At 45.7% G+C, this 27,272-nt stretch overlaps 1 protein-coding gene across 1 annotated transcript in view; it reads left to right on the top strand.

Moving 5' to 3' along the window:
* The window catches only part of LOC110526751 (integrin alpha-11-like), an 87,225-nt gene that overhangs the window by 30,382 nt on the left and 29,571 nt on the right, over positions 1 to 27,272 (top strand). Inside the window, exons 3-12 of the mRNA XM_036981392.1 lie at positions 7,397 to 7,506; positions 9,543 to 9,634; positions 10,007 to 10,121; positions 10,293 to 10,420; positions 10,615 to 10,763; positions 11,045 to 11,189; positions 13,875 to 14,040; positions 14,164 to 14,234; positions 19,893 to 20,037; positions 24,683 to 24,831. Of these exons, the coding sequence (XP_036837287.1) occupies positions 7,397 to 7,506; positions 9,543 to 9,634; positions 10,007 to 10,121; positions 10,293 to 10,420; positions 10,615 to 10,763; positions 11,045 to 11,189; positions 13,875 to 14,040; positions 14,164 to 14,234; positions 19,893 to 20,037; positions 24,683 to 24,831 (1,270 nt within the window). The remainder of the gene's footprint in view (positions 1 to 7,396; positions 7,507 to 9,542; positions 9,635 to 10,006; positions 10,122 to 10,292; positions 10,421 to 10,614; positions 10,764 to 11,044; positions 11,190 to 13,874; positions 14,041 to 14,163; positions 14,235 to 19,892; positions 20,038 to 24,682; positions 24,832 to 27,272) is intronic.

The following is a 27,272-nucleotide window of genomic DNA, read 5'->3' as shown; positions in this document are numbered from 1 at the left end:
GTAGACTTATCAGCGATGCGTGCCACTCGGGAATCCACTCTCTGGTCACTAGGCAGTGGGTAAGCTGGCCTGTGTTTAGTCCAAGACCCCCAGTACCCAGACCACTGCCCCAGATATCAATCAGCTGAAACCTGAACGCAGCAGCATGCCTGTGATGTGGGAAGCAGACCCCCGGTTAACACAGCTCGCATTGTGCAAATGTCACGGGTCGCAGTCTTGGCCTTTTTTCAAGGAGTGATGAATGAGTCTGTGATGCCAGGAATTCAGCGGGTAGTGACGGTTTGAAAAGGGGTACTGAAGTTGAGTTTTTTTCAATGTTGACATGTGTCTTTGATGTAGCAGACGGCTACCCGTTGGAGAACCGCGTGTGTTCACCAATGTCATGACACTTTTGTGGAACGCTGTGGCACCGTGGGTGACCTAAGACGTGAGACTTTCACTGTTCTTATAGGTGTCACTGTGTACATTGTCTGTGTGTCTGTTTATGTGTCTGGCTGGCTGGCAGGCTGGCTGTCTATGTCTGTCTGTCTGTGTGTCTGTCTGTCTGTCTGTTTGGCAAACAAGGACAACACCTGTCAATTGACGTTTGAAGGATGCCTCAACACTTTAGTGTCCGTTCACTGTAAGGTTAAAAGACTTGTGGAAAGAGACGGTCCCACTTTATGTGGATAGTCCCATATAGATGCTCCACAGATGGTCACACTATCAACAAACTATCTGTTGATGATAAGCAACTGCTTGGACTTGGTGAGAAAGAGTCGATATGGCAAAATATCCTCCGTGTTAAATCACTTTCTCAAGAAACTATAGACTGAAGAAAAAAGTGAAGTCAGCAGATGCGCTATGAAGATTCCCAAGACACTGTAAGAGGCCATGCTTTCTTTCCACAGAAACTTCACAGAAAACCCATTGTTCCATAGACACTTTATTGCATTGTCCCAAGATGAGTACTTGCTCAAGCCAGTCTACTGGCACATACTGTAGAGATCAGGTAGTGCTATTTTCTACTGTTAGTCCTCAGGAAGGCAATCTCTGAGTGAAACTGTGATGTTGTTCCTATCCAAATACCAAGCTGAGCTTTCAAGAAAATCAGACAGCTCTTTGTAAGACTGGAAAAAGTCGACAAGAGCTATGGTATTTGGCACAGAGGCTTATGGGCAATGTCAGTAATTGTTACAATTTAAATTCCTTTGAATGCTGCCCCAAATTGAAAGTCCTTGAGGGGAAACTATCATGTGGCAAATCACATGATTTGGAAAACAACGTAGCTGAAAGCTTATAATGACTCGCCATAATTCAGTATCTAGTTAAAATACACTGTTAACTTGGGGAAAGGTCGCCATTTCAAGAATGCCTGTTTGTCCCACGTGTCCGTCCAGGACTGTTTGAAGACGAGCCCCATGTGAGAGCGCTGCGGGGATAAATGGGCACACGCACCAGTTTCTCCTCTACACCTCCATACCTCCCACTCTCACTTCTTTCTGTTTGTTTTCCTGCCATGGAAACAGGGTCGCTCCAGCTGAGACTTGACATTTCACCTTGGCGTGGTCACGGGTCACACAACACTTGGAGATGCAGGGAGTCTAAGAAGTTCTTCAGCTTTTCCTCAGGTGCTCCTCAGCCGTTCCTCAACCAATCCACAGCCAATCCTCAGCCGTTCCTCAACCAATCCACAGCCAATCCTCAGCCGTTCCTCAGCCAATCCACAGCCAATCCTCAGCCGTTCCTCAACCAATCCACAGCCAATCCTCAGCGGTTCAGTTGAAATACTGTTGCCTGTTATCTGAACCTTCAGCTTTCATTGAAAGTTGAACCTGACACTGTTGAAGCTGAAGGACAAGGCTAAACACTTGACAAACACGAGTATACTGTATAGTTTGACACCTGCATTGTGTGAACGCTATGGACCTTCTGCAATATTCTACGTTGAGCGAGCTGTTAGGTCCAGGACTATGCTTAATCTGGTTCTGGGAAACCTATGTATCTTATGTCCTCTTTGCTTAAAGTTGGTCTGGACATCTTGGTTGAAAGATGCTAATTTTACCGCAGAGTTGTTAGGTTATGTAATGACTTGACAGAGCTCTTATGAAACATAGAGTGCAAGTTGCTGAATACTTTTGGGATTGGCAAATTTGGGCCAAAGCCGTTCAGATCCTGTCTACATACACACATGGAATGTGATGAGAGAGCAATGTCATTGAAGTTGCACGCAGTCTCGTGTTAAGGGCAGAGGCACGGTTTCGTAGCATAAACGTCTCTCCTTCCTCCTCTAAACCTGAAAGATATTAGCGCATTAATGTCTTCGCCTCTGGTATGTCGCGTCCACAAACCGCAAATCCTGCTCTCCTCAGTAACTGCGAGAGAGTACGTCCTGGTGTCCATTTAGGGTCAGGTTATTTTGTTTATACCAGCATTACCTTATCCTCAATGATGCTACATGGCTGACCTTAATGGATGTTCAGCCATGATTGTTTTAACAGCTCTTCATGAAACTGACTGGGAGTTAAAGGAGTCCTTCAAGTCAAAGGGAAACAATGGGTCCCATTTCTCTGAAGGTAGCTGTGTCCCAGCCTGAACTTTCCCAGTCTACAGTATCACACCGTGCCAGAGGACAGCAGTAATCTCAGCAATAATCATGATATTAATAGCTATGAAAATATGAGCACTGCTGGAGCTCGAGGTAAATCATTTCCAGAGTCTGTGAGACTTGGACAGTTGATCCCAGACGCAGTCCCCTCGCCACTAGTTTGTGTCTCAGCCTGGCTGCCATACACTGCATGTGCAGCCCAGTTAACAGCTTCACTCCTTGGCCAGGATCTGAATTGTTGCACATATTTGTATATTTATATCTCTCTCTCTTTTCAATACGAATAAATACACTTGGGAAATGTGATCGTTTTTGAAGGAAGCTGAGCAATCTTTCAGATTTGAGTTATATTTCTCAACATTTCCTACAAACATTTTCCTACATTAAGAGAGTCTGCTAAATGACTTATCTAGAGCATCTTACAGTTAGTGCATTCATTATATGACAGCTAGGTGGGACAACCACATACCTCAGTCAGAGAAAGTATACTGAACAAAAATATAAATTCAACATGCAACAATTTGACTGAGTTACAGATCATATACGGAAATCAGTCAATTAAAATAAATTCATGAGTCACTAATCTATGGATTTCACAGGACTGGGTAGGAGTGGCGCCATGGGTAGGGCAGGGAGGGTATAGGCCCACCCATTGGGGAGCCAGGCCCAGCCAATCAAAACAAGTTTTTTTCCCCCACAATAAATAAAATGGCTTTATTAAAGATATACTCATTTTCATCAGCTGTCCAGTCACAGATGATCCCACAGGTGAAGAAGCAGGATGTGGAGGTCCTGGGCTGGCATGGTTACACGTGGTCTGCGGTTGTGAGGCCGTTTGGACGTACTGATAAATTCTCTAAAATGACGCTGGAGGTGGCTTATTGTAGAGAAATTAACATTCAATTCACTTGTAACAGCTCTGGTGGACATTCCTGCAGTCAACATTCCAATTGCATGCTCCCTCAAATCTTGAGACATCGGTAGCATTGTGTTGTGTGACAAAACTGCACATTTTAGAGTGGCCTTTAATTGTCCCCAGAACAAGGTGCACTTATGAAATTATCGTGCAGTTTAACTTCTTCATATAACACATTTTGGCAAAGGAAAAACGCTCACTAAAAGGGATGTAAACATATTTGCGCACGAAATTTGAGAAATAAAGTTTGCGCGTATGGAACATTTCTTGGATAATTATTTTCAGCTCATGTAACACGGGACCAAAAGTTCAGTTTATATTTTTTGTTCAGTATACACAATAAAGTAGCTATCAGAAAAGTCAGTAAGGTACCTTATTCAAACATTCAGTGACATACAACGCTTCTGTTTCTGTTGACATGACCTGCACTTATGATATCAGTGTTACGCAGGCCTCTTGGAGGGAACGCAACACCCTGCTACACTCAACTCCCCGTGGAGTGAAAGAGAGTATTACAGTTTACTGGGAATTTATTTTCTTAACACGGTATATGTATGACCGCAGGCCTCTTGCCTAAGCACTCCCAAGGTGCCTTCCCCTCCCCCCTGGGAACAAAAGAAACAGAATAATACAAACTTAAAGTGAACAAGTTCAATAATCAAAAACACAGTCCTATTGGCACACACATACCTCAGAAGTAGCAGCTACAAAAATACTTCCCACTAAACTGTCTCTGCACAACATCCAACACAGGACATCCAAGAAGCTCCTGCTTCCTGACAAAGGAACACTGGCTTTTCAAGCTGCAGAAGGAGTTGGTAATGGCAGACAGCTGTATCTCCTGACGACAGGGCGGGGTCAGAGTACCAATCTGAAATGGGGCCGACCAATCAGCTGCTTTGGACTTCAGGAAGCCATTTCCTGAAATATACACATTCAAACACATACAAACCCATGACAGAAACTGGGGAACATAACACCAGTTTACTACTTGAATATTGTATGATGTCATAATCTCAAGAAACCTATCATAGTAGTTTTAGATGACCAAGGATGTTCATGCCAAGTGTCATGTTTTGTTTAGGTAACCATTATACCATACGTAAATATACCACACCACTAAAATGTTACCTCATAGGAACAATGTGATGGAGACATGTTTTAAAACTACAGAGGTTCGTGTGGTTGACCCATAACTCCAGGCAGTAAATTGATGGAGGTCTGGTTTTGCTATTAAGGGGTGTCAAGTGTTTGCAAGTAGCCTAGCGGGTCAAATCTACCGGTGTGCCCTTGAGCAAGGCACTTAACCCTAATTGGATAAGAGCGCCTGCTAAATGACTGACATGTAAATGTTAAATGTAAATGTGGTCCCTTCCCTTTGGGACACCTCTGACCTGATGAGTGAATTGCTCCTGTGCATGCCACTATCCTGAGTAGCCCAGGTGTTAAGGGTAGGCAACAACACATCTGCCAGGCTGATCCTCAACACGGGGGCCCCTCAAGGGTGTGTGCTCAGTTCCTTCCTGTCCTCCCTGTTCACTCATGACTGCACGGTCAGGCACGTTCAGGCACAACTCCAACACCATCATTAAGTTTGCAGACACAACAGTGCCTGATCACCGAGAACGTTGAGACAGCCTTTAGGGAAGAGTTCAGAGACCTGACCGTGTGGTGCAAGGACAAAAACCTCTCCCTCAACGTGATCAAGACAAAGGAGATTAGTGTGGACTACAGAAAAAGGAGGACCGAGCACATCCCCATTCTCATCGACGGGGCTGCAGTGGAGCAGGTTGAGAGCTTCAAGTTCCTTGGCGTCCTAACATGGTCCAAGCACACCAAGACAGTCGTGAAGAGTGCACGACAAAACCTATTCCCCGTCAGGAGTCTGAAAAGATTTGACATGGGTCCTCAGATCCTCAAAAGTTTCTACAATTGCAACATCGAGAGCATCCTGACGGTTATGGCAACGGCTCTGCCTCCGACTGCAAGGCACTACAGAGGGTAGTGCGTACAGCCCAGTACGTCAGAGGAAGGCCCTAAAAATTGTCAAAGACTACAGCCACCCTAGTCATAGATTGCTCTCTCTGTTACCACCGCCAAGTCTAGGTCCAAGAGGCTTCTAAACAGCTTCTACCCTCTGAACATCTAATCAAATGGCTGCCCAGACTATTTGCATTGCCCCCCCCCCCCCCCCCCCCCCCCTACTCTCTGTTATTATCTATGCATAGTCACTTTAATAACTCTACCAACATGTACATATTACCTCAATTACCTCGACTAAGCGGTGCCCCCACACATTGACTCTGTACCGGTACCCCCTGTTTATAGCCTCGCTAGTTTTATTTTACTGAAGCTCTTTAATTATTTGTTACTTTCATTGGTTACTTTTTTTATAGGTATTTTTTTTTAAACTGCATTGTTGGTTGTTGGTTGTAAATAAGCATTTCACTGTAAGGTCTACAACCAACAGTTGAATTCGGCGCATGTAGCAAGTACAATTTCATTTGATTTTGATTTGATTTGTCTTAGGCTACATATGTTTCTTGTGTTGACAGCTTAGGTTACTAACAGAAGCTCTTGTAAAAAAATATATATCAATATATTGCATGATGGTAATCATGTGTTGGTGTCTGATCTAAAGATATCATATGCTAAACTTTGAGGAGATCTGTGTTTATGTATGAGAAGTATCAGGTGAAGTTTGTCATCACCTGGAAGAACTTCATGTACCAAGACATTGTGTTACAAGGTGAAAGGTCAAGAGATAATCAAGAAAACCTATCTGTGTTTTGTGTTTTCATCCTGTCACATAAACGTCTTGGCAAAAGTCTCTGGTTCCTACCCAAGAATACAAAGAGCTCTTCTATCTCAGATACTTCAGGAGACTTTTATCTGTCCAGCCTGATGTAAACACAGAGTGTTTTAAATGCTCCACCACATTAAGTCATCGAAAGCCTTCACTGACATCTACAACATTTACAAGAGCATCGTGACCTGACACTGATGTACAACCCCAAAGTCGAGTGACAAACTGTCTCCCCCTGAGCTCTACGTCATGACCAAAGAACTCTGAGCCTGCTTGTGTTTCAGCCAAGGAGAACTCATGGTGACCCGTCCTGTATTGTTTCATGGTGAAATGCCTCCTCATTGGGTATTTCAATTGATTCGGTCAGCATGCTCGCCGATATCACAATTTCCCGCTCTCCTTTCTTTCTCTATCTACCTTTTGCGATCTCTATATATTGTTATCTCTATGTGTGTGTGTGTGTGTGTGTGTGTGTGTGTGTGTGTGTGTGTGTGTGTGTGTGTGTGTGTGTGTGTGTGTGTGTGTGTGTGTGTGTGTGTGTGAGAGAGAGAGAGTGAGAGAGAGAGACAGAGAATCTGAGAGAGCAAAAGAGAGAGAAAGAGAGAGGACGAGAGTCTGCGTTCAGAGGAGTAGTTAACAGGGTGAGAGAGAGAGCGAGAGAGACAGAGAGACAGGGAGAGAGAATCTTCCCAGGGTCAATGTGGAGTGGATACAGTGTTTATAGGCCAGTGTGTTTATGTGCGTGTCAGTCTGGGGTCAGGGGAGAAGTCAACATGCTCCCACAGGAACACAGCCAGTCACAAACAAGGAAGTTCACGAGTGTTTCAAATACCTGCTCTGATACTCACTGGGTGTGTGTTTGTTAAGTTAGCAAAGACATTCCAGTCAGATAAATCGGTGTAGCAGAGTTTAAATGCCGTCTCTTTCACACCATTATTTCTTATCAGATGAAACGTCATTAGGAGAAGTGCCTTCAATGTTATCACAATATTTTTACAATGTCACAACAAATACTATTAATACAAAACAATTGTAATATGCAATTCATTTTGGGGGGATTTCAACTGTCTTGTTTTATGTTTCACAGGTTGTTGGTGGGAGCTCCATATGAAACCAATGGTCACCACCAGACAGGGGATGTGTACAAATGCCCATTGGGAAAACGGTCCAATGGCAGCTGCTCCAAACTCAACCTAGGTACAGTAGACCTATCAACTCTCACAGACTTGACATGTGCCTACTGTGCCTCATGAGACTGATGTGTGTGTGTGCTGTAGCCATTAGAGTGTGTGTGTATACATCTTATATGTGTGTTCATAGGTTGTGTGTGAGTGGAATCTGGGAACCATGCTGTTCATTCCACCTTTAACAGTTTATGTACATTTCCACATCTATATCCTCCTAGGCATCCCGCCACACGTCCACATCCTCCTAGGCATCACGCCACACGTCCACATCCTCCTAGGCATCACGCCACACGTCCACATCCTCCTAGGCATCACGCCACACGTCCACATCCTCCTAGGCATCACGCCACACGTCCACATCCTCCTAGGCATCACGCCACACGTCCACATCCTCCTAGGCATCACGCCACACGTCCACATCCTCCTAGGCATCACGCCACACGTTCATGTCCTCCTAGGCATCACGCCACACGTCCACATCCTCCTAGGCATCACGCCACACGTCCACATCCTCCTAGGCATCACGCCACACGTCCACATCCTCCTAGGCATCACGCCACACGTTCACGTCCTCCTAGGCATCACGCCACACGTCCACATCCTCCTAGGCATCACGCCACACGTCCACATCCTCCTAGGCATCACGCCACACGTCCACATCCTCCTAGGCATCACGCCACACGTCCACATCCTCCTAGGCATCACGCCACACGTCCACATCCTCCTAAGCATCACGCCACACGTCCACATCCTCCTAGGCATCACGCCACACGTCCACATCCTCCTAGGCATCACGCCACATCCTCCTAGGCATCACGCCACTGGTCCACATCCTCCTAGGCATCACGCCACACGTCCACATCCTCCTAGGCATCACGCCACACGTCCACATGTCTCCTTAGATGAGACCTATCTGCTCTGTGTTGTACAGAGAGACACAGCGAGATGTGTGAACTAGCTGGCAGATATTGTATGGTGTAGACACTGCTGCTCCTGGCTTGACAAGTGTAACAAACCTAGTTCCCGGAAGCTCCTTTCCTGCAGTCAAATGATCAAATCGCCCTTCTAATGGCCTCACGGGTGGAATGTTGTTCATATTTCTCATAATTTCATAATTAATTTTTAAAAAATCAAAAAACCTGCTGAAAATCTGCTGTTTTATTATATTTCAGTCTTCTGTGATGTCTATAAAGTGTCATATTGGGATGCAAAGACATTTCAACTCTATATCTGACACGGTACAGGTGTCTTCTTTTAAGCCAATAACCATGTGTGAAGTGTCTACTTTTGTTTCAGACTAGATTTGTTTAAGACTACCAAGAAACGCTGTGTGTGACCCTGATTTAGCCCACTGTAGTAACATGCTCTGCACACTGCCTCAAAGCACAGGTGTCTCGTCCTTTAGTTGGGAGACTTGGTATCCTCTTCTTAACTGCCGTGTGTAGTCAGTGGGTTTGCAGAAGCTTGTGAAGCGACTTCCCCGCAGGTTCATAACAGAAGTGAAAAATATACGCAAAAGTCTTCCAGATCTGTAGAAACTTCAAACTATGTATAAACTGCACTCAATACCATCTACTGTATCTTTATGTAATACATGTATCACTAGCCACTTTAACTATGCCACTTTGTTTACATACTCATCTCATACGTATATACTGCACTCTATATCATCTACTGTATCTTTATGTAATACATGTATCACTAGCCACTTTAACTATGCCACTTTGTTTACATACTCATCTCATATGTATATACTGTACTCGATATCATCTACTGTATCTTGCCTATGCCGCTCTGTACCATCACTCATTCATATATCTTTATGTACATATTCTTTATCCCTTTACACTTGTGTCTATAAGGTAGTAGTTTTGGAATTGTTAGCTAGATTACTTGTTGGTTATTACTGCATTGTCGGAACTAGAAGCACAAGCATTTCGCTACACTCGCATTAACATCTGCTAACCATGTGTATGTGACAAATAAATTTGATTAGATTTTTAAACATTGTTATTTCTTTGACTCTGTCTTTTCTTGTTCCTCAAGGAAGGATTTCTCTGACCAATGTCGCCGAGCGAAAAGACAAGATGAGGCTGGGGATGACGCTGACAACCAACCCCAAAGACAACAGCTTTGTGGTTAGTGATGAACACCCAGGCTATCAAAAGTATAGTGTCATTATGTGTGGTTTCCACAGAGACTAACTTGGTGGTCAATTTCAGGGGTATGTGAAGAACAACGGAGGCTGCTGAGAGGGGAACGGCTCATAGTAATGGCTGGAACGGCGCAAATGAAATGGCATTAAACCTTGGGTGTGATGTATGTGATACCATTCCACCTATTCCGCTCCAGCCATTACCACGGGCCCATCCTCCCCAATTAAGGTGTCACCAACCTCCTGTGGTGAAGAACCACATTTAGTTTTTCTCATGACCTTTTCATCCAACGTAGGCCCACGATACATGTCTCAGTAAGGCTGTGCTGAATGTGTTTTCTTGTGTGTTGTATAGGTCTGTGGACCCCTGTGGTCCTATGAGTGTGGCAGCTCATACTACAGCACTGGGATATGCTCTCGAGTCAACGCCAGCTTCAAATTCTCCAAAACCATAGCTCCAGCCTTCCAGAGTAAATACAGAGCACGCCCCTTTCCTGTTTGGCAATGTTTTATGGATCTTCTTCCATAAGTACAAGTCATTATTGATTATTATTGATGCATTAGACTGTTTGCCATTGCTCAACCATAAAGGTTGCATTGATGGTGCAGTTCAGACATTACTGTGCGTCTTCCTCTGCTAGGATGTGAGACCTACATGGATATAGTGATCGTTCTGGATGGTTCCAACTCCATCTACCCCTGGACGGAGGTGCAAGCCTTTCTTATCAACATTCTACAGAAGTTCTACATTGGACCAGGCCAGATACAGGTGAGTTGTGGGAAATGTGTCGCTCTGGCTAACCTGGTTGAATTGCCTGTTATGCCCCAGTTTTCATGATTCAACTCGAGGTCTGGAGTGTCAAAGGACGATGTTGTCTGAGTCCATGTTGATGATTAGTAGAATGAAAAAACGTGATTTGTCCCTCCAGACCTGTCATAATGTATGTGCGTGATATGGTTCAGGTTGGAGTGGTGCAGTATGGGGAGAAGGTGGTGCACGAGTTCCATCTGAATGACTACAAGTCGGTGGAGGAGGTGGTGAAGAGAGCAAGCAACATCCATCAGAGAGGCGGAGAGGAAACCAACACGGCACTCGGCATCAACGTTGCTCGGTAAACCTCCCTAACTGATATGAAACTACAGCAATATCCCTAATATCAGCAATATCCCTAATAATGAATCAGTATAGTATTGGAAGCTGTCTGTTGTTTCTCACAACAAGTACAACTATAATGACATACAGGAAATTATTGTAAATGACACTAGGTAATAGTAATAGAAGACGATAAAATACTGTATTTGTTACCTTATTCTGGGTTATTACTCAAATCCCACTTTTTGGCTGTAAACTTTGAACCTTTCAAATACGAGTTGAATAAATCACATGCCACAGCTCAGAAGCATTCAAACGAGGAGCCCGACGAGGCGCCAAGAAGGTGATGATCGTGATCACTGACGGGGAGTCACATGACAGCCCTGACCTTCAACAGGCCATCGAGGACAGCGAGAAGGATGGCATCACCCGCTATGCCATCGCTGTGAGTCACCGTCTCTGTCTCCTTCCTCTCTCCTGCTACATCATCACTGTGAGTCATCCTCTCTGTCTCCTTCCTCTCTCCTGCTACATCATCACTGTGAGTCATCCTCTCTGTCTCCTTCCTCTCTCCTGCTACATCATCACTGTGAGTCATCCTCTCTGTCTCCTTCCTCTCTCCTGCTACATCATCACTGTGAGTCATCCTCTCTGTCTCCTTCCTCTCTCCTGCTACATCATCACTGTGAGTCATCCTCTCTGTCTCCTTCCTCTCTCCTGCTACATCTTCACTGTGAGTCATCCTCTCTGTCTCCTTCCTCTCTGTCTCCTTCCTATCTCCTGCTACATCTTCACTGTGAGTCATCCTCTCTGTCTCCTTCCTCTCTGTCTCCTTCCTATCTCCTGCTACATCTTCACTGTGAGTCATCCTCTCTGTCTCCTTCCTCTCTGTCTCCTTCCTATCTCCTGCTACATCATCACTGTGAGTCACCGTCTCTGTCTCCTTCCTCTCTCCTGCTACACCATCACTGTGAGTCATCCTCTCTGTCTCCTTCCTCTCTCCTGCTACATCATCACTGTGAGTCATCCTCTCTGTCTCCTTCCTCTCTCCTGCTACATCATCACTGTGAGTCATCCTCTCTGTCTCCTTCCTCTCTCCTGCTACATCATCACTGTGAGTCATCCTCTCTGTCTCCTTCCTCTCTCCTGCTACACCATCACTGTGAGTCATCCTCTCTGTCTCCTTCCTCTCTCCTGCTACACCATCACTGTGAGTCATCCTCTCTGTCTCCTTCCTCTCTCCTGCTACATCTTCACTGTGAGTCATCCTCTCTGTCTCCTTCCTCTCTGTCTCCTTCCTATCTCCTGCTACATCTTCACTGTGAGTCATCCTCTCTGTCTCCTTCCTCTCTGTCTCCTTCCTATCTCCTGCTACATCATCACTGTGAGTCACCGTCTCTGTCTCCTTCCTCTCTCCTGCTACACCATCACTGTGAGTCATCCTCTCTGTCTCCTTCCTCTCTCCTGCTACACCATCACTGTGAGTCATCCTCTCTGTCTCCTTCCTCTCTCCTGCTACACCATCACTGTGAGTCATCCTCTCTGTCTCCTTCCTCTCTGTCTCCTTCCTCTCTCCTGCTACATCATCACTGTGAGTCACCGTCTCTGCCTCCTTCCTGTCCTCTCTCCTGCTACACCATCACTGTGAGTCATCCTCTCTGTCTTCTATAAACCAATGAGGAGATGGGAGAGGCAGGACTTACAGCCCGATCTGCGTCAGAAATAGAAAGGAGTTTTATTTTAGCCCTTGGCAAAGCAGACATTGGTTGACGCGCGCGAACAGTGTGGGTGCAATAATTGAATAACATGGATTTCTAAATGTATTTTGTGCACCCGACAGAGCGGTGTTGTCAGGGTATTAGACAGAGCGGTGTTGTCAGGGTATTAGACAGAGCGGTGTTGTCAGGGTATTAGACAGAGCGGTGTTGTCAGGGTATTAGACAGAGCGGTGTTGTCAGGGTATTAGACAGAGCGGTGTTGTCAGGGTATTAGACAGAGCGGTGTTGTCAGGGTATTAGACAGAGCGGTGTTGTCAGGGTATTAGACAGAGCGGTGTTGTCAGGGTATTAGACAGAGCGGTGTTGTCAGGGTATTAGACAGAGTGGTGTTGTCAGGGTATTAGACAGAGCGGTGTTGTCAGGGTATTAGACAGAGCGGTGTTGTCAGGGTATTAGACAGAGCGGTGTTGTCAGGGTATTAGACAGAGCGGTGTTGTCGGGGTATTAGACAGAGCGGTGTTGTCAGGGTATTAGACAGAGCGGTGTTGTCAGGCTATTAGACAGAGCGGTGTTGTCAGGGTATTAGACAGAGTGGTGTTGTCAGGGTATTAGACAGAGCGGTGTTGTCAGGGTATTAGACAGAGCGGTGTTGTCAGGGTATTAGACAGAGCGGTGTTGTCAGGGTATTAGACAGAGCGGTGTTGTCAGGGTATTAGACAGAGCGGTGTTGTCAGGGTATTAGACAGAGCGGTGTTGTCAGGGTATTAGACAGAGCGGTGTTGTCAGGGTATTAGACAGAGCGGTGTTGTCAGGGTATTAGACAGAGCGGTGTTGTCAGGGTATTAGACAGAGCGGTGTTGTCAGGGTATTAGACAGAGTGGTGTTGTCAGGGTATTAGACAGAGCGGTGTTGTCAGGGTATTAGACAGAGCGGTGTTGTCAGGTTATTAGACAGAGCCTAAACGGTTTAGTGCCCTCTCAAAATGTACATACACAGCCAGCCAAGTGGTTGAAGGTGTGAATGATCTTTCCAAGCCCACAGAACACTTTGGTTAAGCTCGCTTTGGCATGGGGTTCTCCTGAGCTTATTCAGCCCATAGATGATGAGGTGAGGGGCCCAGTCAAACCAGGCCATGGGCATCTAAGAAGAGAAGGGAGGTGCTGAGTTCATTTGGTTGCTGGCAGCTGGAATTTGTGACAGCAGGCAGCAGGGACACAGTCCACCAAAGGATTGGAAGTTGGAACCACCCTTCTCTGGTTAAACTTCTAAGTCTATCTAAAGTGTGCCAGTTTCCCTATTGGTTTGTGTGGGCAAAAGGATTGCTGAGTCACAGTTCATAAGTGAGATGGCTCTATAGTAGGGCACTCTACAACAAAGTCTGGTGATTGATGTCTCTGTCTGGTTGTCACCAGGTGCTTGGCTACTACAACCGGCGTGGAATCAACCCAGAGGCATTCCTGAATGAAATCAAGTATATCGCTAGTGACCCCGATGACAAGCACTTCTTCAAGGTGACTGATGAGTCTGCCTTGAAGGACATTGTGGACGCGCTTGGGGATAGGATCTTCAGTTTGGAAGGTATTCCATATAACGCTGTAAAACAGCCATCTGTAAACCACAAACTAGACCCAACTCATTTCCTTTTCCTGTTCTCAAAGAAAATAATTCCTCCTGCTGAACTCACCTGGTCTTCCTCTACAGGGACCAGTAAGAACGGGACAGCCTTCGGCCTCCAGATGTCTCAGGCTGGCTTCTCTTCACACTTCGTGGAGGTGAGTCTCACCACTGCTGCCAGTATACCCCCCCCCCCCCCCCCCCCCCCCCCCCCACACACACACACACACACACACCTCTCTCCTACTCCTGACAGGTTTCCACCCCCCATCCCATCCCTCACTCTCCAGGTTCCTGGGGGGCCTGCTGTGATGCTGAGGTCATCCTGATTAAGGAACCCCTCACTGACGACAGTCATTGTTCCACTTTGACCTTCCAGAGGTGCGAATAAGACACTCTGAAGTCCCCAGGGAGTCGTAGCAGAGAAGGCTGAAAGAACATCTCACCAGAGAGTTTTTATTTTATTTTACCTTTATGTAACTAGGCAAGTAAGAACAAATTCTTATTTTCAATAACGGCCTAGGAACAGTGGGTTAACTGCCTTGTTCAGGGGCAGAAAGATAGATTTTTACCTTGTCAGCTCGGGGATTCTTGCAACCTTTCAGTTAAGAGTCCAACGGTGTAACCACTAGGCTACCTGCCGCCCCTTAAAAGATGTTGGGGTGTCTTTCCTGGAAGTTTTGGTTGCATTCAGACCTGACAGGGGCAGTGTGTTGGCTTTGGGCTTGACACAGCTGGAGAGGTATCCGCAAGTGTCTGTCCAACTCCTGTTTTCTACTGTAGCTTCATCACCATCCTCCCTCATGTACCAGTCTTCCTGTTTTCTACTGTAGCTTCATCACCATCCTCCCTCATGTACCAGTCTTCCTGTTTTCTACTGTAGCCTCATCACCATCCTCCCTCATGTACCAGTCTTCCTGTTTTCTACTGTAGCTGACATCACCATCCTCCCTCATGTACCAGTCTTCCTGTTTTCTACTGTAGCTTCATCACCATCCTCCCTCATGTACCAGTCTTCCTGTTTTCTACTGTAGCTTCATCACCATCCTCCCTCATGTACCAGTCTTCCTGTTTTCTACTGTAGCTTCATCACCATCCTCCCTCATGTACCAGTCTTCCTGTTTTCTACTGTAGCCTCATCACCATCCTCCCTCATGTACCAGTCTTCCTGTTTTCTACTGTAGCTGACATCACCATCCTCCCTCATGTACCAGTCTTCCTGTTTTCTACTGTAGCCTCATCACCATCCTCCCTCATGTACCAGTCTTCCTGTTTTCTACTGTAGCTTCATCACCATCCTCCCTCATGTACCAGTCTTCCTGTTTTCTACTGTAGCTGACATCACCATCCTCCCTCATGTACCAGTCTTCCTGTTTTCTACTGTAGCCTCATCACCATCCTCCCTCATGTACCAGTCTTCCTGTTTTCTACTGTAGCTTCATCACCATCCTCCCTCATGTACCAGTCTTCCTGTTTTCTACTGTAGCTGACATCACCATCCTCCCTCATGTACCAGTCTTCCTGTTTTCTACTGTAGCTGACATCACCATCCTCCCTCATGTACCAGTCTTCCTGTTTTCTACTGTAGCTTCATCACCATCCTCCCTCATGTACCAGTCTTCCTGTTTTCTACTGTAGCTGACATCACCATCCTCCCTCATGTACCAGTCTTCCTGTTTTCTACTGTAGCCTCATCACCATCCTCCCTCATGTACCAGTCTTCCTGTTTTCTACTGTAGCTTCATCACCATCCTCCCTCATGTACCAGTCTTCCTGTTTTCTACTGTAGCTTCATCACCATCCTCCCTCATGTACCAGTCTTCCTGTTTTCTACTGTAGCTTCATCACCATCCTCCCTCATGTACCAGTCTTCCTGTTTTCTACTGTAGCCTCATCACCATCCTCCCTCATGTACCAGTCTTCCTGTTTTCTACTGTAGCTGACATCACCATCCTCCCTCATGTACCAGTCTTCCTGTTTTCTACTGTAGTTGACATCACCATCCTCCCTCATGTACCAGTCTTCCTGTTTTCTACTGTAGCTTCATCACCATCCTCCCTCATGTACCAGTCTTCCTGTTTTCTACTGTAGCTTCATCACCATCCTCCCTCATGTACCAGTCTTCCTGTTTTCTACTGTAGCTTCATCACCATCCTCCCTCATGTACCAGTCTTCCTGTTTTCTACTGTAGCCTCATCACCATCCTCCCTCATGTACCAGTCTTCCTGTTTTCTACTGTAGCTTCATCACCATCCTCCCTCATGTACCAGTCTTCCTGTTTTCTACTGTAGTTGACATCACCATCCTCCCTCATGTACCAGTCTTCCTGTTTTCTACTGTAGCTTCATCACCATCCTCCCTCATGTACCAGTCTTCCTGTTTTCTACTGTAGTTGACATCACCATCCTCCCTCATGTACCAGTCTTCCTGTTTTCTACTGTAGCTTCATCACCATCCTCCCTCATGTACCAGTCTTCCTGTTTTCTACTGTAGCTTCATCACCATCCTCCCTCATGTACCAGTCTTCCTGTTTTCTACTGTAGCTGACATCACCATCCTCCCTCATGTACCAGTCTTCCTGTTTTCTACTGTAGTTGACATCACCATCCTCCCTCATGTGCCAGTCTTCCTGTTTTCTACTGTAGCTTCATCACCATCCTCCCTCATGTACCAGTCTTCCTGTTTTCTACTGTAGCTGACATCACCATCCTCCCTCATGTACCAGTCTTCCTGTTTTCTACTGTAGCTGACATCACCATCCTCCCTCATGTACCAGTCTTCCTGTTTTCTACTGTAGCTTCATCACCATCCTCCCTCATGTACCAGTCTTCCTGTTTTCTACTGTAGCTGACATCACCATCCTCCCTCATGTACCAGTCTTCCTGTTTTCTACTGTAGTTGACATCACCATCCTCCCTCATGTACCAGTCTTCCTGTTTTCTACTGTAGTTGACATCACCATCCTCCCTCATGTACCAGTCTTCCTGTTTTCTACTGTAGCTGACATCACCATCCTCCCTCATGTACCAGTCTTCCTGTTTTCTACTGTAGCTGACATCACCATCCTCCCTCATGTACCAGTCTTCCTGTTTTCTACTGTAGCTGACATCACCATCCTCCCTCATGTACCAGTCTTCCTGTTTTCTACTGTAGCTTCATCACCATCCTCCCTCATGTACCAGTCTTCCTGTTTTCTACTGTAGCTGACATCACCATCCTCCCTCATGTACCAGTCTTCCTGTTTTCTACTGTAGTTGACATCACCATCCTCCCTCATGTACCAGTCTTCCTGTTTTCTACTGTAGCTGACATCACCATCCTCCCTCATGTGCCAGTCTTCCTGTTTTCTACTGTAGCTTCATCACCATCCTCCCCCATGTACCAGTCTTCCTGTTTTCTACTGTAGCTGACATCACCATCCTCCCTCATGTACCAGTCTTCCTGTTTTCTACTGTAGCCTCATCACCATCCTCCCTCATGTACCAGTCTTCGTGTTTTCTACTGTAGCTTCATCACCATCCTCCCTCATGTACCAGTCTTCCTGTTTTCTACTGTAGCTGACATCACCATCCTCCCTCATGTGCCAGTCTTCCTGTTTTCTACTGTAGCTGACATCACCATCCTCCCTCATGTACCAGTCTTCCTGTTTTCTACTGTAGCCTCATCACCATCCTCCCTCATGTACCAGTCTTCCTGTTTTCTACTGTAGCTGACATCACCATCCTCCCTCATGTACCAGTCTTCCTGTTTTCTACTGTAGCTTCATTACCATCCTCCCTCATGTACCAGTCTTCGTGTTTTCTACTGTAGCTTCATCACCATCCTCCCTCATGTACCAGTCTTCCTGTTTTCTACTGTAGCCTCATCACCATCCTCCCTCATGTACCAGTCTTCATTTGTTGTCTTTCTTTTTACTCTCTCCATCTGCGTCCCAGATTCAGGTTTGCTGATGCAATAGCTTTGATTTTCCAGTTCAACGCCACAGTTGAAGCACAACCTGACGAGGGAACAATAAATATATCCCTTTTTCTTAAAACAATAAATAGGGAAACTGCAGCTGGTTGACTGGGATGGCTGGAAATTCCATACTCCAGAAGGCTGGATTCCAGGGATAGCACTTTCTCAACCAACGCAACCCGAGTGTTGAGAGTAGGATAACTTATTGGAAAGACTTCAGGAGCCTTAATAAAGGAGAAAACGTGTCCCAAAAGACCAGATGGTTTTGTTGAATGTGGAGTGTGCCGGCTTGATTCTGCTGAAGTCCTACAAACCCAGACCAGTTCAGTCCAGTTAGCCAGAGATCTGTTTGTTTATGGCTTCCTCCAACTCAGAGTAATAATGTTGAAAAGGGATTCCCAGATATAAGGCATTGTTTCACACCCAGTTGTGTGTGCAAATGGCCGCAGGTTGGACAATGAGAATGGACATGTTCCAGGTAGTCTTTATTGCATATATTCAGATCTCAACAAGCCTGAAGAAGGGTGTATAGTGGGGACTATTTGGGGCTACATCACCATGGAAACAGCATGCACCACCACCAAAACAGATACCCACAGAGTCTAGCACCACACAGCTGTCAAAAACTGACCTAGACGTTTCCATGTCCCAGGAAGTGGTCGAGAAGTAGTCCAAGAGTGTTCCGTCAGTCGTATGCTAACTGGTAGCTAACCTTTGGAAAATGTTCCGTCTGTCGTATGCTAACTGGTAGCTAACCTTTAGAAAATGTTCCGTCTGTCGTATGCTAACTGGTAGCTAACCTTTGGAAAATGTTCCGTCTGTCATATGCTAACTGGTAGCTAACCTTTGGAAAATGTTCCGTCTGTCGTATGCTAACTGGTAGCTAACCTTTAGAAAATGTTCCGTCTGTCGTATGCTAACTGGTAGCTAACCTTTGGAAAATGTTCCGTCTGCATATTATGCGTGGCAGAGGAGGTTAGCCTCGGGGGAACTCTGTCATTATAAAACTGACATGTATTCAGCGTAGGATGAACAAATGTCCACCGTCAGCCCATATGCCATCTTCTTCTCCCATGCTTGTGGTTACTGGTTGGTTACTGGTTGGTTACTGGTGACAGTGTTTTGTCCTTTTTTGATGACACAGACCCAAAATAACCCCTACTATAATGTATTATAATGAAGAACCTGTAACGTTTCTCATCAACATTCTTTCCTATTACTTTGTGTGGTGCATACAGGTGATGGAACACGTGTGTGTGTGTGAGAGAGAGAGAGAGAACGTTTGTCCAATGCTTTATTCATTTAGAGGACCCATGCAAGCTTAACTTATTATCCTCTCAAATGTCTCCAGTGGCTTTTAAATCAATTTGGGAGGAGAAGGAAGGAAAATATCATGAATGTGGGCAGACTTATGTTTTGACTGATTTATTGTTTATTAAGCTGTTGTTGGCAGAACGTGTGAACGGTCATCAAACTCTTAAAGTTTCTGCAAAAATATCCTTGCTGGAGTCTGGGGACTGGAGGGAGGCTGGGGATTGTAGCCTGGGAGGAAGGATGAGGAAGGATGATTTGATTTAGAGAGAAAGGATGTATTTATCATCATCACCATCATCATCATCCTGTGTACTCATCACCTTCTCCATTTTACCATCATTGCCTGCTGAACCAATGGCAATACAATCACTAGCGCAAACACACACACACACACACACACACACACACACACACACACACACACACACACACACACACACACACACACACACACACACACACACACACACACACACACACACACACAATGTTACAATATGTTTTAATGTTCACACTAAGTGCCTGTCTCCTGTCTGTCCCTAAAGGATGGGATCCTGGTGGGGGCACCGGGGGCCTACGACTGGAATGGAGCCGTCCTGAAGGAGACCCGACAGGGGAAGGTGGTTCCGCCCAAGTCCTCCTACTCACAGGAATTTCCAGAGGAGCTGAAGAACCACGGCGCCTACCTAGGTGAGGGAGGAATTGACGATCTAAAGGATTGGTCACAGAGGGGTTTGGTTTGGGTAGAGCTATAGACTCCTCTCCCTGATCCTCTCTTTGCCCTTCATCCTCTGTCCATCATCCTCTCTCTGTCCTTCATCCTCTCTCTGTCCTTCGTCCTCTCTCTGTCCTTCGTCCTCTCTCTGTCCCTCGTCCTCTCTCTGTCCATCGTTCTCTCTCTGTCCATCGTCCTCTCTCTGACCTTCATCCTCTCTCTGTCCATCCTCTCTCTGTCCCTCATCCTCTCTCTGACCCTCATCCTCTCTCTGACCCTCATCCTGTCTCTGACCCTCATCCTGTCTCTGACCCTCATCCTGTCTCTGACCCTCATCCTCTCTCTGACCCTCATCCTGTCTCTGACCCTCATCCTCTCTCTGACCCTCATCCTCTCTCTGTCCTTCATCCTCTCCCTGTCCCTCGTCCTCTCTCTGTCGTTCAGCCTCTCTCTGTCCTTCATCGCTCTCTGTCTTTCATCGCTCTCTCTGTCCTTCAGCCTCTCTCTGTCCTTCAGTCTCTCTCTGTCCTTCAGTGTCTCTCTGTCCTTCAGCCTCTCTCTGTTCTCTCTGTCTTTCATCCTCTATCTGACCTCTCTCTGTCCTTCAGCCTCTCTCTGTCCTTCAGCCTCTCTCTGTCATCTATCTCTCTGTCCTTCAGCCTCTCCCTGTTTTTCAGCCTCTCTCTGTCCTTCAGCCTCTCTCTGTCCTCTCTCTGTCCCTCAACCTCTCTCTTCACCTTTACTGTCTCTATATTCTACTGTTCACCATCTCATCTCCTCTCTCTCTCTCTTCATCTTTACTCTCTCTATATTCTACTGTTCATCATCTCATCTCCTCTCTCTTCACCTTTACTGTCTCTACAGTCTACTGTTCACCATCTCATCTCCTCTCTCTTCACCTTTACTGTCTCTATAGTCTACTGTTCACCATCTCATCTCTCCTCTCTCACTTCATCTTTACTGTCTCTACAGTCTACTGTTCACCATCATCTCCTCTCTCTTCACCATTACTGTCTCTATAGTCTACTGTTCACCATCATCTCCTCTCTCTCTTCACCTTTACTGTCTCTATAGTCTACTGTTCACCATCTCATCTCCTCTCTCTTCACCTTTACTGTCTCTATAGTCTACTGTTCACCATCTCATCTCCTTTCTCTTCATCTTTACTGTCTCTATAGTCTACTGTTCACCATCTCATCTCCTCTCTCTTCACCTTTACTGTCTCTATAGTCTACTGTTCACCATCTCATCTCCTCTCCCTTCATCTTTACTGTCTCTACAGTCTACTGTTCACCATCTCATCTCCTCTCTCTCTCTCTCTCTCTTCATCTTTACTGTCTCTATATTCTACTGTTCACCATCTCATCTCCTCTCTCTTCATCTTTACTGTCTCTATATTCTACTGTTCACCATCTCATCTCTCTCTCTCTCTCTCTCTCTCTCTCTCTCTTCATCTTTACTGTCTCTATATTCCACTGTTCACCATCTCATCTCCTCTCTCTCTCTCTTCACCTTTACTGTCTCTATAGTCTACTGTTCACCATCTCATCTCCTCTCTCTTCACCTTTACTGTCTCTATAGTCTACTGTTCACCATCTCATCTCCTTTCTCTTCATCTTTACTGTCTCTATAGTCTACTGTTCACCATCTCATCTCCTTTCTCTTCATCTTTACTGTCTCTATAGTCTACTGTTCACCATCTCATCTCCTCTCTCACTTCACCTTTACTGTCTCTATATTCTACTGTTCACCATCTCATCTCCTCTCTCTCTCTCTCTTCACCTTTACTGTCTCTATAGTCTACTGTTCACCATCTCATCTCCTCTCTCTTCACCTTTCGTGTCTCTACAGTCTACTGTTCACCATCTCATCTCCTCTCTCTCTCTTCATCTTTACTGTCTCTACAGTCTACTGTTCACCATCTCATCTCCTCTCTCTTCATCTTTACTGTCTCTATAGTCTACTGTTCACCATCTCATCTCCTCTCTCTTCATCTTTACTGTCTCTATAGTCTACTGTTCACCATCTCATCTCCTTTCTCTTCATCTTTACTGTCTCTATATTCTACTGTTCACCATCTCATCTCCTCTCTCTCTCTCTCTCTTCACCTTTACTGTCTCTATAGTCTACTGTTCACCATCTCATCTCCTCTCTCTTCACCTTTCGTGTCTCTACAGTCTACTGTTCACCATCTCATCTCATCTCTCTCTCTTCATCTTTACTGTCTCTATATTCTACTGTTCACCATCTCATCTCCTCTCTCTCTCTCTTCAGCTTTACTGTCTCTATAGTCTACTGTTCACCATCTCATCTCCTCTCTCTTCACCTTTACTGTCTCTACAGTCTACTGTTCACCATCTCATCTCCTCTCTCTCTTCACCTTTACTGTCTCTACAGTCTACTGTTCACCATCTCATCTCCTCTCTCTCTTCACCTTTACTGTCTCTATAGTCTAATATTCACCATCTCATCTCCTCTCTCTTCATCTTTACTGTCTCTACAGTCTACTGTTCACCATCACATCTCCTCCATCTCTTTTGCTTTCTCACCCATCTCTCGCTCTCGCTCTCTGGCTCTCTCTCATGCTATCTCTCTTGCTATCTCTCTTCCTCCATCTCCCCCTTGCTTTCTCTTTCTCCATCTTCCATCTATCCCGTCCTTCTCTATCTCTGGATAGACATGTGGCAGGCACAGTGGTTTAGCACCAGGCCTCGCTGCAGCCCTCTCTATAAACCACTCTACTGCTCCACCGCTTCCCACTGCACCCCATCCAACTTCCCCTCATCCCACCCCGTCCCACTCCACCCTACCACCACTCCTCCTGCCTATAAGGCCCTCTGCTTTTCCCATCAGCCGCTGGCTGGCCTGCATGCCTGCCCACGGAAGCCATTCCAGCCTCATTAGGAATATAGGGCAGAGGCATGGGTCTGGACATGCTCACTGACAGAGGGGTTGGGAAAGAGGGAGGAGGAAGACAGAGAGAAGAAGGAGAAGGGAGAGATGCAGACAGACATAGAAAGGATTACTGTCCTCATACAGATAGACAGAGAGAGAGAGAGAGAGAGAGAGACAGAGAGAGAGACAGAGAGAGAGACAGAGAGAGAGACAGAGAGAGCGAGAGACAGATAGAGAGAGAGAAAGAGACAGAGAGAGACAGAGAGAGCGAGAGACAGAGAGACAGAGAGCGAGAGAGAGAGACAGAGAGAGCGAGAGACAAAGAGCGAGAGACAGAGAGACAGAGAGAGAGAGACAGAGAGCGAGAGACAGATAGACAGAGAGAGACAGAGAGAGCGAGAGACAAAGAGCGAGAGACAGAGAGACAGAGAGAGAGAGAGAGACAGAGAGAGAGAGAGAGAGAGAGAGAGACATAGAGAGAGAGAGACAGAGAGACAGAGAGAGAGAGAGAGAGAGAGAGAGACAGAGAGACAGAGAGACAGAGAGACAGAGAGAGAGAGAGAGAGACAGAGAGAGAGAGAGACAGAGACAGAGAGGCAGAGAGACAGAGAGAGAGAGAGAGACAGAGACAGAGATGCAGAGAGAGAGAGAGAGAGAGAGAGAGACAGAGAGACAGAGAGACAGAGAGACAGAGAGACAGAGAGACAGAGTGAGAGAGAGAGAGACAGAGAGACAGAGAGAGAGAGAGAGACAGAAAGGCAGAGAGAGAGAGAGACAGAGACAGAGAGGCAGAGAGACAGAGAGAGAGAGAGAGACAGAGACAGAGAGGCAGAGAGAGATACAGGGAGACAGAGAGAGAGAGAGACAGAGAGACAGAGAGAGAGAGAGACAGAGAGACAGAGAGAGAGAGATAGAGACAGAGAGAGCGAGAGACAGATAGACAGAGAGAGAGAGAGAGAGAGAGAGAGAGAGAGAGAGAGAGAGAGAGAGAGAGAGCGAGAGACAGAGAGAGCGAGAGACAGAGAGACAGAGAGCGAGAGAGAGAGACAGAGAGAGCGAGAGACAGATAGACAGAGAGAGACAGATAGACAGAGAGAGAGAGAGAGAGAGAGAGAGAGAGAATTGGCTTCACCCTAGTGAGTCAATGTGGTTCAATGCAGGCCATTGAACTCTGTTTCTAAACAAAGCTGATAGGATAGTTGCTTTTTATAAAATTAGGTCTCATGCAGTTCATACAACCCAACCAGAGGAATGACAGTGGCCTATGGTGAACACACACACACACTGGTATGCCTTTATGACCCATTTGATGGTGATGTTGTGCAGAGAAGAGGGAGTTTCACCACACACCGTAACAACTAGCTGACATTCCTTCCAGATATTATATGAGGAACAGGCTTTGTGCTCCAGGGAGAAAGAAGCTGTGGAAACAGTTCAAGACAACTGGGCAATCCAAGGTGGACATAGGAGGTCAACACAACGTGAAGCTGTGACAGACAGGAGAACATTAGGCTGAGTTAGCAATTATGACAATCCTCTATCCTCTACCACTGGGTTTAGTGAATACTCTGGGTTTCAGTAATGAATGATTGAATCATTTGGACTCAACAAGGCTGTGTGTGTGTGTGTGTGTGTGTGTGTGTGTGTGTGTGTGTGCGTGCGTGCGTGCGTGCGTGCGTGTGTGTGTGCGTGTGTGTGTGTGTGTGTGTCTGTGTGTGTGTCCAGGTTACACAGTAACATCGGTGGTGTCGGCCAGGAACGGTCGGCTGTACGTGGCAGGGGCACCGCGGTTCAACCATACTGGCAAGGTCATCATCTTCACCCTGAAGAACACTGGTAACCTCACCATCCTGCACTCCCTCAAAGGACAACAGGTAGACTCAACAACTGGGCTTCCCAAACTCTCTTTTTAACTGGGGCCCTAAGACATGTCTACCACCTATTTGATTGACACAACACTATACTGAGCCACAACCCAAGTCCTAAACTCCAACCATAAACTGAACAGTTACACAGTGGTATAACACACACTTACACTGGCATTACTCTCTCTTTAAAAGACATATGAAGATCATCCAAGACCCCGATAGTCCCTTCTGCTCATGGACCCCACATGGACCCTTCTCAATCTGGTTCTCCCATCACCATCTGAGTCCACCATGACAGTAGTCTTTCCAGTCCTTTTGTCAATCTGGCAACCCAGCCAGGACACAGCATCCATGATAGTCTGCGCTATGGAGTCTAGACAGCCTTCCCACGCCCCCATGTAGCCAACAACATTACACAGATCCCATGTGTTTCCCATCCCATTCCTGTCCCCCTTCATTCAAAACACACACATTCCATCTACATTGTGAATACAAATAGAAAAACAAACTTCCAGCTACAGTAAACAACACCAGCTAAGAGGATACTACAGACAGAGAGATCCATAACAACACCAGTTAAGAGGATACTACAGACAGAGAGATCCATAACAACACCAGTTAAGAGGATACTACAGACAGATAGATCCATAACAACACCAGTTAAGAGGATACTACAGACAGAGAGATCCATAACAACACCAGTTAAGAGGATACTACAGACAGAGAGATCCATAACAACACCAGCTAAGAGGATACTACAGACAGAGAGATCCATAACAACACCAGCTAAGAGGATACTACAGACAGAGAGATCCATAACAACACCAGCTAAGAGGATACTACAGACAGAGAGATCCATAACAACACCAGCTAAGAGGATACTACAGACAGAGAGATCTATAACAACACCAGCTAAGAGGATACTACAGACAGAGAGATCCATAACAACACCAGCTAAGAGGATACTACAGACAGAGAGATCCATAACAACACCAGTTAAGAGGATACTACAGACAGAGAGATCTATAACAACACCAGTTAAGAGGATACTACAGACAGAGAGATCCATAACAACACCAGCTAAGAGGATACTACAGACAGAGAGATCCATAACAACACCAGCTAAGAGGATACTACAGACAGAGTGATCCATAACAACACCAGCTAAGAGGATACTACAGACAGAGAGATCCATAACAACACCAGCTAAGAGGATACTACAGACAGAAGAGGCAGAGAGATCCATAACAACACCAGCTAAGAGGATACTAAAGACAGAAGAGGCAGATAGATCCATAACAACACCAGCTAAGAGGATACTACAGACAGAGAGATCCATAACAACACCAGCTAAGAGGATACTACAGACAGAGAGATCCATAACAACACCAGCTAAGAGGATACTACAGACAGAAGAGGCAGAGAGATCCATAACAACACCAGTTAAGAGGATACTACAGACAGAGAGATCCATAACAACACCAGCTAAGAGGATACTACAGACAGAAGAGGCAGAGAGATCCATAACAACACCAGCTAAGAGGATACTACAGACAGAGAGATCCATAACAACACCAGCTAAGAGGATACTACAGACAGAAGAGGCAGAGAGATCCATAACAACACCAGCTAAGAGGATACTACAGACAGAGAGATCCATAACAACACCAGCTAAGAGGATACTACAGACAGAAGAGGCAGAGAGATCCATAACAACACCAGCTAAGAGGATACTACAGACAGAGAGATCCATAACAACACCAGCTAAGAGGATACTACAGACAGAGAGATCCATAACAACACCAGCTAAGAGGATACTAAATCAAATCAAATCAAATTTTATTTGTCACATACACATGGTTAGCAGATGTTAATGCGAGTGTAGCGAAATGCTTGTGCTTCTAGTTCCGACAATGCAGTAATAACCAACAAGTAATCTAACTAACAATTCCAAAACTACTGTCTTGTACACAGTGTAAGGGGATAAAGAATATGTACATAAGGATATATGAATGAGTGATGGTACAGAGCAGCATAGGCAAGATACAGTAGATGATATTGAGTACAGTATGTACAAATGAGATGAGTATGTAAACAAAGTGGCATAGTTTAAAGTGGCTAGTGATACATGTATTACATAAGGATACAGTCGATGATATAGAGTACAGTATATACGTATGCATATGAGATGAATAATGTAGGGTATACAGACAGAGAGATCCATAACAACACCAGCTAAGAGGATACTACAGACAGAGAGATCCATAACAACACCAGTTAAGAGGATACTACAGACAGAGAGATCCATAACAACACCAGTTAAGAGGATACTACAGACAGAGAGATCCATAACAACACCAGTTAAGAGGATACTACAGACAGATAGATCCATAACAACACCAGTTAAGAGGATACTACAGACAGAGAGATCCATAACAACACCAGCT

The sequence above is a fragment of the Oncorhynchus mykiss genome, chromosome 6, assembly GCF_013265735.2.
Source record: "Oncorhynchus mykiss isolate Arlee chromosome 6, USDA_OmykA_1.1, whole genome shotgun sequence".
Taxonomy (NCBI): Eukaryota; Metazoa; Chordata; class Actinopteri; order Salmoniformes; family Salmonidae; genus Oncorhynchus; species Oncorhynchus mykiss.
Note: the sequence above shows the minus strand (reverse complement) of the source record. Positions and strands in the feature narration are given on the sequence as shown.